Source organism: Eupeodes corollae, chromosome 1, assembly GCF_945859685.1.
Source record: "Eupeodes corollae chromosome 1, idEupCoro1.1, whole genome shotgun sequence".
Taxonomy (NCBI): domain Eukaryota; kingdom Metazoa; phylum Arthropoda; class Insecta; order Diptera; family Syrphidae; genus Eupeodes; species Eupeodes corollae.
In genome coordinates, this window is record NC_079147.1 from 237529552 (window position 1) to 237542526 (window position 12975).

Genomic DNA, 12975 nt, shown 5'->3' on the forward strand with positions numbered 1-12975 from the left:
GTTTTTGGGCTGATAATGACGCTGTGATTGGACTTCACTTATTCCGAATGAGGTTATTGCAATTGTTACAATTGTTCGTTCCTGATCTACTTTACAACATTTCCCTTTGGTAACACTGGTCTCGAGTTTGTTAGACTACTCAAAATATTGAATTTAGTACAAGAAGATGGAAGCTTTCACTTTGCAAGGGTGTGCCAACATTAAGATAATAATAATCAACACTTGTTTAATGAATTAAATTTTAATCTAGCTTGCTATTCTAGGTATGTAAATACATATGTACGTACTTCACAAATAACTGATAAATAAATCGACTTAAAACCCACTTAAAAGCTTTATCTTTCGGTATTGTCAAATCTAATTGTTAATGTTTTGGGTAGTGTACGGCGTTATGCACACTAGATCAGTTTGACGTCAAATTGATCATTTTCTGTGCATTACGATAAATTAAAAATACATTTTTTAGTTCTTTAAAAACAAAGCCTTTTCCATTTCCAACGTTAGTCTTTTTGGTCGAGTTATCAGTCGTAAACATATTTTTAAAAAAAATTTTGTTCATCCAAAAAAAAACAAAAGATGAACTTACCACTTTTTCGGGGAGCATTTTTGTGTTGTGTTTTTCTGTTACTACTGATTTCAAAACCACATACAGTCGATGCATTTGCTGTAAATCAATCTACGCTTTTGAGTTCATTGGATAAAATACAACCAAGGAGTGATGATTTACCATCTTGGTATGTAAACTTGTTTACTTTCGTAAGCTTTACACAGTTGCTGACTGTACTCTAACATGATTTTAAATGATTATAATTTTATTTCGTTCCACTGTGAAATTATAGTTTTCTAAACAATATTTGCTTGTTTTGATTTTGGGATTATTTTTCAACTTTGAAAAAAGTGATTCAGCCAATCAGAAAAGGACAGGGAAGTTATGTATCGATCAATGAAGTAGATTCATCCTTCAACATATTCGAGGGTTTGTTTTTGGGCAATGTGTGTAACATTTATAAAGTTCAGCCAATCAGTGAATGACAAGGAAAAAAGAGTGAAGATCAATAATTTGATATTAGATGTTTCTCGAGAAGGCAAATTACAATTTTTGTTATATTACCAAAGGTTATCAAGGCGTTCGAACCGAGAAATGTCAAAACTGACATTTAATTCCTTCCTCAGCCTTTTCCTACCCAGATTAAATAATAGATTTTAATTAACTTCCCATAGGAAGTTATTGTAATGGGTCCGATTTGTCAAATTGAAAATTTTGACATTTCTCGACGTTTCAAGGTCCCTAGAGTCGAAATAAAAGATTTTTAGAAAGATGTCTGTGCGTGCGTGTGTACGTACGTTTGTACGTCCGTACGTTCGCGACGTTTTTTTCGTTGTCCATAGCTCAAGAACCAGAAGAGATATCAACTTCAAATAAATTTTGTTATACAGATAATAAGACAGAAAGATGCAGAAAGGGCTCTCAAGAAAATTGCGTGGGTGGTTTTTTCACTATAGCAGGTTGAAAAAAAGGTGAAAATTTTGGTTAACATTAAATATCTTACGAACCAAAAACGCTAGAGACTTGAATTAAATTTTATAAAATATATTGTAACGTGATACCAAACAAATATATTTTTTGAAAAAAATCAATTTAACGGTTTTTTTATAAATCAATAAAACTGAAAAAAAAAATTTGTCACCTCCAAAATTTTACGACTGAAATATGATTTCATCTCTAAAACAATTTTGTGCAACGAAGAATAATGTTTTTGACATCTGATAAAATTTTGACAAAAATTGAACTGACAGTTTTTATTACAAAAAATAAAAACCTAAAAAATAAGGTATAAAAGTTGGTAAAAATTGATTTTCGACTCAAATATCTTTTCAAAACTTTGAGATATTGGCTTTAATTTACTTTTATATTTCAAAAGATCTTGTTGTCAACATTCAGTTAAAGTTTGAAAAAAATCGAATTGACAGTTTTTGTAAAAAAAATTAAAAACCGAAAAAAAATTAACAAAAGTTCGTAAAAAATGATTTTCGACTCAAATATCTTTTAAAAACTTTGAGATAATAGATTCTAACTAATTTTTTCTTATAAGAAATATTGTTTTCAACATTAGGACAAATTTTGAGAAAAATCGAATCGACAGTTTTTTTACAAAAAAAAAAAAACCTGAAAAAAATGTATGAAAGTTGGTAAACATTGATTTTCGACTCAAATATCTCTTCAAAAATTTTAAATATTGGTTTCAAACTAATTTTATCTTATAAGAAATATTGTTTTTAACATTTGGTAAAATTTTTAAAAAATTCGAATTGACAGTTTTTTTACAAAAAATAAAACTCTAAAAAAAACAATACCTACTAAAACTTCGTAAAAATTTACTTTTGGCTCAAATAGCTTTTCAAAAATTAAATATATTTGCATCAAACTTATCTTATTTCACAGAAAATATTGTTTTCAATATTCAGTAATTTTTATATAAAAATCCAACAGTCCGTTTTTTTCATAAAAAATAAAATCTACAAAAAATAGAGCGCAAATTTGGTAAAAATACATATAGACAAACTTTTAAGCAAGACAAATCGACAGACAGGATGGGAAGTTATCAGTGTGGGTCGCATCCCAGCCTCTTTTTTAAATTAGCTTTATAGGTGGTGCTGTTGGTAGAAAAGGGAAGATCAAGCTTCGAGAAAAATCTCGCTAACTTTCAAGTTAAGTGTTCTTTTGTCAAACCTGTGACCTTTCTTACTTTATGATTTATTTATTTGCTTCGCAATTCCATTTCTTGTTTTATGTAAATGGTTTCATGGTAAATTTGAAAAATATAAGTAATATTCCTAATACAAAATACAAACTGTGATTTGCTTGTAGCCTACCTGTAGAGTGTTTTGCAGACAGTAATGTTTTTGGTAGTTTTTATACGATTAACTAAAGGTAGAGATTAGCACAGTTAAGTTCTGAGATTAAAATGTATGACATTTCATGTTATAACTAATAAATAAATAAATTAGGTGGCGCAACAGTCCTTTGAGAACTAGGCTCTAGTGACTTCAACTATCAACCATTCCTGTAAACGAGTAATGTTGTCAGGAATGGAAGGGACCTACAGTTTTAAGCCGAATTCTATCGAATCCAAGACTCCTAGCATGACAGTCCAACGCACTAACCATCATGCCACGAGATGTTATAACTACCATATAGAAATAATTAACTTCCTAGAATGAAACGGACTGTCTTTAACCTGATGCCATCAGAACAAATATATGTATGGTTGGTTTTAATTGCAGAAGCTATCGACTTCAAAACATTGAGATATTTTTAAGCACGTACATAAGACTATTTATATTAAACTCAATATCAAACAATCTAAATAGACATAGGTACTTGATATTTCATATTTACTGAAAAGAAATATTTTTTGAGTGTTTTGTTTTGGTTTGGTTTTAGTGCTATAATAGTTAATGTGTCGATATACGATAATCTTAGATTTTAGATCAATATTTTTGTCCATATGGCTTTAAGTAACAACAAACACTCAGGCAGATAAAATTGGAGGAACTTATTAATTCGTATTTAGATTCTTTTCAAAAAACTGGATCAATGGCACATTCTTTTAGTGAATAAAAACTTAACTATATGCATAAGTTTAAAAACTCGATGAAAATAAAGGCTGTTTTCTTTAGAGATAACACATCTTGACATAGAACAGAGCAACGATTACTATTTTAAATCTATGTACGAATAACGACATCACTTTATAAATAGACACTTTGTAAAGCCCAGTCCAGGCTTCTACGAAAACGCAATGACTTGACTGCAATAAGTGGCGTTGGGTCTAAACTAAAATGCCATAAAGACCAAAATTGGTCACAAAGTTCAAAAAGTAAAAAATCGCAACAAAAACCCAAAGCAAATGTAGTTACGCCCAAGTAAATTTTAAATAAAAAAACGCCTAAATTGTTAATTGTTATTTTACCCAAAAGAATTTTTAACTTCCCATAGGAAGTTATTGTAATGGGTCCGATTTGTCAAATTGAAAATTTTGACATTTCTCGACGTTTCAAGGTCCCTAGAGTCGAAATAAAAGATTTTTAGAAAGATGTCTGTGCGTGCATGTATACGTACGTTCGAACATACATCCGTATGTCAAGAACCAGAAGAGATATCGATTTCAAATAAATTTTCTTATACAGATAATAAGGCAGAAAGATGCAGAAAAAGCTCTCAAGAAAATTTCATTGATGTATTTTTACCATAGCAAATATCTTCTTAAAAACTTGAAATTTAGGCTTCAAACTTATTTTATCTTATAAAAAATATTGTTTTCAACATTCTGAAAAATGTTGGGAAAAATCGAATTGACAGTTTTTTTTTACAAAAAATAAAAACCTAAAAAAAAATGTATAAAAGTTGGTAAAAATTGATTTTCGACTCAAATATCTTTACAAAAATTGTAGATATTGGCTTAAAACTACTTTTATCTTTCAAAAAATATTGTTGTTAACATTCAATAAAATTTTGAAAAAAAGAAAACAATACTAAAACTTGGTAAAAATTTACTTTCCACTCAAATAGCTTTTCAAAAATTAAAAATATTGGCTTCAAACTTATTTTATTTCACAGAAAATATGTTTTTACTATATTCAGTAATTTTTATATAAGAATCCAACTGGCCGTTTTTTCATAAAAAATGAAATCTATAAACTTTTAAACAAGACAAATCGACAGACGGGATGGGAAGTTATCAGTGTGGGTCGCATCGCAGCCTCTTTTTAACTTTGAATTCGGGTTAAATGACAAAGGGGTTGGGCTTTGTGACTTTATTTTGCCAATATCACCCAATGACATATGAATAAACCAATTCATAAAAGGGTATAAGGCCTAAAAAGAGAAACATCGTTAAAAATAACACTAAGAAAATGTCACAAAGCCCAAATAAAATGTTATATCACCCAAACAAATTTTCAATGTCGTAACACCCAAAATACAAAAATTAAAAAATGTTGTCCGAATGCCCAAATGTAGAAACGCATGACATCTCTTGGGCTAGATGTCAATTAGTAATGTGGACGTTATAATATTTTCAAATTGATTTGACCAACAAGGCATTGAATTTTTGCTTCTTGTCATTTTGTTCTGAGAAAGTTTAGGAGCTAATAAAAGTTGGCCTGCAGCGTGGTTTGATAAATTCTTAAAATATCGAGTTACTGCAGAAAAACGTGAGAAAAATATATCCTTTCGAGTTTTCAAAATGGAAGCAACATTAGAACGTACATCAGTGGAAAAGTGGACATCGTGTGTTTTCAAAAAATATTCTAGATGTCACTCCTTTTAACGCCAGGAAAAGTTTGCACAACTAAACGAAAAACAGATGTCGCTTGCCATTGCGAAATGGAATTGGAAATATTTTATTCAAATTTTGAATGGCATAATAAATCAAGTAAACTATTTTGCCGACATGCCTCGTTTTAACGATTATGTACTTACATTTTGAATTTCAGTTGGTGTGGTTGCAGTGAATTTTTGTAAATAAAGAATAATGACAGGAATTTCTTCGAAACTAAAACGAAATATATCTGACGAAAATAGATAATTTCAAGACGAATGGAAACAGAATATTTTGTTGTGCCAAGCGCGGCTACCCGTTTAATATTTCGTAAAAAATGTATTTTAAAAAAATTATTTTAAACAAAACACAAATCTTTCAACGAAACTTATCCTCCTGGAACACAATTTAGATGTGAGAAATTGACTTTTTTAAAGAGGTCATTACAACAGCAACAAAATGGGATTTCCTTGGCTTTATCTCAAGACTCTTTGCTATACTCTTGGTAAGCACATGAAACCGTTCACCGATGCAAAAATAGTAGAAGAATGTTTCGTAAGTGCCGCCAATATACTGTTCGATAAATTTAACAAAAAAAAAAAAGATATTGTCTAAAATAAAAAAAACTACAGATGTCTGATTCAACATGACGTGTGAGACGTTTTGAAGACATTTCCAAATATATTCGTGACAATTTAATAGAAAACTAAAGGAACTGTATGTTTTTTAGCTTGGCTTTCGATTCCAGCACTGATATTTCAGCAACATCTCAATGCTCGGTGTTTGTTAGACGTTGCACAGAACAGAGTAAATTCCTTCCGATGAAAGGTCAGTCAATTTCAAATTTTCTAGAGCAAAATGATAATGATATTAAAAAATCGTGGGTGTATGTAACGATTGCTGTTCACCTATTACTGGATTCAAAAATAGATTTATAATCTTGTTTAAAACAAAATATAATTTGACAAATTTAATTACATTTTATTGCATTATTCATCAAGAAAACTTGGCTGCATGGATTAACAATCGATGCTGTGATGAGGATTGTAATTGATATTGTGAATTATAGTCGAGCGAGAGAATTAAACCACAGAAAATTTAAAAGCCTTTTGGAAGAATTGGAAAGTGAGAATGGAGACGTTCTTTTGCATACCCCTGTGCGATGGCATAGTAGGGGAAGGCTTTTGGAAAGGTTTTTTTCCTTGCGCCACAAAATAATCCTCTTCTTACACCAAAATTAAAAAGTTTACCCAGAATTGCAGGATGATCAATGGTTGTGTCTTTTAGCATTTTTATGCGATATCACAGGAAAACTAAAAAGCCTCAATCGAAATTTACAAGAACAAAATAATATTATTTCACAGATGGCAAGTAAAATATTTGCTTTTGAACAAAAGCTTAATATTTTTCATGAAGAAATAAGGAGTAAACAGCTACAAAATTTTCCAACAATGGTAATAGCTACAAAGAACATCATCGACATTTCTGAAGAAAACTGCTCAACAATATTGAAATACTTAAGAGTACTGTCAAAAGAATTTGAAAAAAGATTTCATGATATCAGAAAAATTAAAAAATCCTTAACGCGTGTAGAAATCCCATGGCATCTGGAAACAACGACTATCTCACAGGTGGATTCTGTTTTAAATCAAGATCAGGCAAAGTTTTTTGATAAGTTCATCGATTTTAAAAACGATTCAAATCTTGAAGCTCTGTTTTAGGAAAAAAGAGAAAAGGGAGAATACTAAGAATTTTGGAGCATCGTCCCTGAAAATCGTCAACAGAAGTTCACAGATTCTGCTGACATTATTTGGATCTACATTTGTTTGCGAATCTTCGTTTTCCAGAATGAAATATGGAAAAAATATGTACCGAAACAAACTTACGGACTCCCACCTAGATGATGTCATTAGGTTGGCATGCGGCAACAAGCCAGATCTAAATAAAGTTTTGAAAATGTGTTCTCAAAATCACATTGAAATATTTTCAATAAATAAATAAATACTTAATGTAAGTACATATGTACATATGTACATATGTGTGCACTTTGAAACGAGTATTATTATTTACGATAAAAAAAATATCTTGTGGCCCAGCGTAACGTTAAAAAATTATCAATGGCTGGATTATAGAGTTATTTTTGGGCGATATGAAATGTTTATTATCTTGACGCTTCTTTTTATTTGGAATTCATTTTCTTGAACAGCTGAGACTTTTGTGTTCAAAACTGAAACGAATCTTTCCACTGATTTGTGTTCCAACTTTACACAATTCCAACGACAGATTTGTGTCAGTAAAAATGTTTCGGTGGTTTTCAATCAGGACATTTTTTTTTCAATGACAGAAATTTTTAAGGATATCTATAAACGACCTGTCAAAAAAATTTCAATGTTTTTTGTCAATTATGAAAACCAATGGGCAGGTTTAGGCAATATAAGGGACTTCATTTGCATTCAACTTCATGTTTTTTAACGTAAATTTTTACAGAAAACATTAAATGAAGTTGTACGGACAATAAATAAATCATAGAGTAATGAAGTTCAGCTTTCAGTTTAATAAAAAAGGGAGATTTTTCTTTACTAACTTTCCAGTCAACTTTTCATTAAAGTTGCCTTAATTGGAAGGTAATTTTTTGGCAGGTGGCCAGTAAGATAATGGACAGGTTCAGGCAACATAAGAAACTTCATTTGCAGTCAACTTCATTCTTTGAAAGTAAATTTTGACCAAGGCAACTAAATAGTTTTCCAAATGTCATGAATTTCAAATTCAGAACTTTACTTCACAAACCTCTACATTAAGTTCATAATGTACAAAACACATTATTGTCTACAAAACACTCCCCAGACAAGTCCATTACGATTTGTCTTTTGTATTGTAGAGAAATATTACTTATTGCTTTATTAAATTGACAAGGAACCCTTTTACAGAAAACATTAAATGGAATTGTGCAGGAAATAAATAAATAATAGAGTAGTAAAACTCAGCTTTCACTTGAATGAAAAAACATGATCAGTTGTCATTTTGGCAAAAGTTGACTTGACTTGATAGTCAGGGAGATTTTTCTTGACTAACTTTCCAGACAAGTTTCCAATAAAGTTGCCTTAATTGGAAGACATTTTTTGCCAGCTGGCCATTCAGATGCTAGAAAATTGGCTCACTGATCCTGCCCAATAGAAACTTGCCTTACTTTCAAGTCCCTTATGTCGTCTGAACCTGCACAATGATAGTTATAACTAGCCCCTAAAGGTTCGGTAATATTGCCCAAATCGTACAACAACAAAATGTTAAGAAAATTGTTTTGGGCGAAAACACCTAACGACGCAATTTGTATTGGGTATCAAGTATTTGAGGTTAAAATATTGATCATTGCAACTGACAGATGGAAATACAAAAAGTGAAACGAATTTTAAACTCCAATCTTAGCTTATAACGTTTATGTTAATGAACTCAAAGAAAATTTCTGGTTTACCAAACTGTTATACGGAATTCGTCTCTGGTGTTCTCTCTAACTACAAAACTGTTGAAAAACACAACGAAAACATACATATTTATAGAAAAACGAATTATGCACATTAATTATGGCAGATAAGAATCTTAAAAATCAATTTTTATTTAGATATTCTAGCTGACAGTTTTGCCCGACCGACGTCTTAAACTCCATTATATGGGAATTCTCCCTCAATTTTTTCCGGTTGGTTCTCAACTTCTCCATTCATGATCGAAAATGTGCACCATACTTTAAGACAAATTGTAACTTTGATTTGCCTTGAACCGCAAATTCGTGTGACTCAATCGAGATTTGTATTTTTAACCCAACCCAGTCTTTTATAATCCCTTTTAAATATAAAGTTCCCACCTTTAAAATATTTTTAACAAGCAATAAAATGTTATTAAAAAGGTTCTGCATTCGAATTTTGTATTGTTCGTTATATTGTTAATTATAAATATTGATCTATTGCTTTCAGTGAGATCTACTGCCGAGGAGATCTTCTGCACACCATACAAATGGCGCATTTATACAAAGATTCCAAAACATTCGTGGACATGAAACTTAAAAATTCACCAACTGTCACAATCGAAAAATTTAAACAATTCATGCAAAAAACCAACAACTCACCCAACCAAACGGAAGTACAAAACTTTGTTAACGTAAGCTTAAAAAAGTCTTCTATTTTATTTGATAAATGTTTGATGGAATTATTCTTATTTTCTTGATTACTAAAAGGACAATTTTGAAGACCGTGGCAAAGAATTTGTCTCATGGACTCCAGAAGATTGGATAGAAAATCCAAGGTTCCTCAACAATATACGAAATGCAAAGCTGAGACAATTCGCAAGTGATTTGAATGGCATATGGAAAATCCTCGGACGCAAAATGATTGACGATGTCCACAAGAATCCCGAATACTATTCCATCATTCCTGTGAACAATCCAGTTATTGTTCCGGGTGGACGATTCATTGAATTCTACTATTGGGATTCATTTTGGATCATTCGTGGTCTCCTGCATTCACAAATGTATCAAACAGCCCGTGGGATGTTGTCGAACTTCTTGTCCATTATCCAGCGTCTGGGTTTCATTCCGAACGGTGGTCGTGTCTATTATGCCAAACGTTCTCAACCACCACTCTTATCGGGAATGATCAAATCCTATGTGGAATTTACCAAGGACGAACAATTCGCTATAGATGGTGTTGGAACGTTGGCAGATGAATTTGAATTCTTCATGGAGAATCACATGGTTGATGTTAAGGGTTATAAATTGGCTGTTTATCGTGATAAATCAGTCGGACCAAGACCAGAATCGTACAGAGAAGATTTCGAGAATGCGAAGATTTTTAATACACAAGAAGAAAAGCAAGCATTCTACTCGGAACTGGCAGCAGCAGCTGAGTCTTCAATGGACTTTACCAGTCGCTGGTATATAAATAGCGTCAATGGAACGAACAAGGGACGTCTCACGGACCTCAAGACTCGATCTATTGTTGCCGTCGACTTGAACGCCATCTTGTATTCGAATGCAAAAATTATTGCCGAATTTTACCTCTATCAAAATAATGTTCAGAAAACAGCAGAATATGAGGAAAAGGCTGCTCGTCTTTTAGAGGTACGTACTAATTGATCTTCCCACAATGCAATAAAAAACTCAACAAATTTGATTACAGGCTATTCAAGCTGTTTTATGGAATGAAGAAGTCGGAGTTTGGTTGGATTATGATCTTATAAACCAAAAACCACGAAACTACTTTTCACCTACAAATCTATCACCGTTATGGACAAAGGCATTCAACGGAAATGAGAGTACAAAAATATCAAAATCAGTACTCAAGTATTTGACTGATTTAAAATTGGATCAATATCCTGGTGGAGTTCCGAATACACTTGAAAGTACTGGCGAACAATGGGACTTTCCAAATGCTTGGCCACCAATGCAACATGTTATAATTGAAGCCTTAGCCAATTTGAGAACTCCAGAAGCTACTCAAATGTCCAAGGAACTGAGCTACAAATGGGTTAGGTCAAATTATGATGCATACGTTAGAACCAAGGCTATGCATGAAAAAGTGAGCTTGTTTTTTAAAGATTAAAAAATTACTATTCATATTTTGTTCTCTAGTACGATGCTTCAGTTTTTGGAGGCACTGGGGGCGGTGGTGAATATGAAACTCAAACCGGGTTTGGTTGGTCTAATGGAGTTATTATTGACTTGCTTGCCAAATATGGTGAAGATATCACACCAGCAAATGGTAATTTTACTATTTAAGTTTTATTAAAATTAAAATGGGAAATTTAAAATTTGGTACTTACTTAAAATTGAATATTTTTCTTGTGATTTTCAGGAGCCATCAAAACAACAAACGTTATAAGCCTGATAGTGGTCACTTCAATGGCAATGATTGTTTCAACATTTAGACGTTCTATGTAATGGAATTTAAAGTTATGACTCTTGTATAAGAATCAACAATGAAACTTTTATATTTTTAGCATTTAATTACGTTCAAAAAACAATAACATGTTTTCTATTTAATATTTATGTTGTTCAATAAAGTATTTTAGTTCGTACACTTATGTATATACATATATTACACACTTTCTACACTTAAAGAAAAACATAAACCTACTTGATAAAAGTTAAGAAATTGAATGATTTACGTCGCAAAAACTCACTGAAATGATCACATTGAGCCGACTCAACCTGACATTTCCTCATTCTAACTCCGTCCTACTTATTTTCTGTGATATAAACAAATGTCTGTCTTTTTTCCTTCTTTTCTTTTGAACTGTCGAGAGCAGGATGGAGATATACTTATGAGAAGTGAGTAACTAGCAGTCACCACAGGAGAGGCCAATTTGAATAATTTCTTTAAAGTCGGCGGGGCCTCAAAAGATAAAACCGAACTGTTTGGCTCCACTTCAATCCACTGGGTTGGTAGGAAAGAAATTTAAAGCTTTTCTCTGTATTACTCATTAGCTGCGTTTTATTTTCGAAAATGATAAATATGGGTCATCTTTTAAGACGTAATACAAAAATAGTTTGTGATCCTGTTTTCTATCTGGGTCAATTTCATGAACCTCTAAAAAATAGTTTTTATTACGACCGACCGCGAGACGGGGAGATTGCTATTTTGTTTTTCCAATGGTAAGGTAGTGTGAACTATAGTTCAAAGGAAAAAGATACAACATTTTAATAAAGTAAATAAACATAAGAAAAAGGGAGATAGATGTAAACGTTTTACTTCCCGGATCTACATAATTTTTTTTTGGCAGGTTAGGTTATGTTAGGTTAAAGTGGCTGTCCAAGATGAAAACAGACACACTTAGGCCAGTTTAATGGCCCATTATTATACCACATGAGTCTTGAGGCTTCCACCTTAGCGCAATAAAACCAGTTTGAGTCCCTTACGAAACGCGAGAGGCTGATATGATTTAGATCGTTAAAGAAGAATTCTCCTAGGTAATTCTTGCGTTTTCGAGCCAGAGCAGGGCATGTACAGAGAAGATGAAAAATTGTTTTCTACTTTTCCGCGTTCATACAGCTTCTGCAAAAGTCAATTAGGAATACCTACGCCTATTCGAGTGGCGTGCTTTCCCATTAGACAGTGTCCGATTATGACACCTATTAGCGAACTTATATGTGATCTGCTTAGAGATAGCAAGCACCTTGAACGTTTTAAATCCAGTGTTTGCCAGTTATTTTTTTATTTGAAACGTGGTGATGTTGTTCCTCCTGGTGCCTGCCCTCCCCACAGCGTCTTGCATTAGCAACAGTGCAGCCCATTGTACACCAAACTTGGTGCCTTACAGTTACCTTGAATGTCTCTATGGCCTGGCACCTAGCCAGCCTCCGTAAGAGATGATCGACAGTTATGGACTGTAATAGAGTTTGTGGAGGCAGAGTCCAGAGATTTGATAGCGGCCTGGCTGTCGGAGAAAATACGGATATCAGATGTTGATATCACGTTTTATTTAAGCCAAGACAAGACTTTTTTTATCGCCAAAAGTTCCGCCTCGAACACGCTATTGGAAAGGCGGAATGAGAGACTTAGTTTCAGTCGTTCAGAGTACACACCTTCACCAACCCCTTCTTTTGTTTTTGACCCATCTGTATAGAAATGGATTGACTCATCTTCCAGGAATGTCCTATCCTCCC

The 12975-nt window shown here is 32.5% G+C and overlaps 1 protein-coding gene across 1 annotated transcript; it reads left to right on the forward strand.

The window, feature by feature from the left end:
* Nucleotides 1-365: 365 nt before the first annotated feature.
* On the forward strand, nt 366-11347 carry LOC129938953 (trehalase-like). The gene is made up of 6 exons (XM_056046795.1): nt 366-734; nt 9290-9473; nt 9550-10431; nt 10490-10888; nt 10942-11071; nt 11165-11347. The coding sequence occupies exons 1-6, from the start codon at nt 577-579 to the stop codon at nt 11248-11250; spliced, it is 1839 nt and encodes a 612-aa protein (XP_055902770.1). The 5' UTR covers nt 366-576; the 3' UTR covers nt 11251-11347.
* Nucleotides 11348-12975: the final 1628 nt, after the last annotated feature.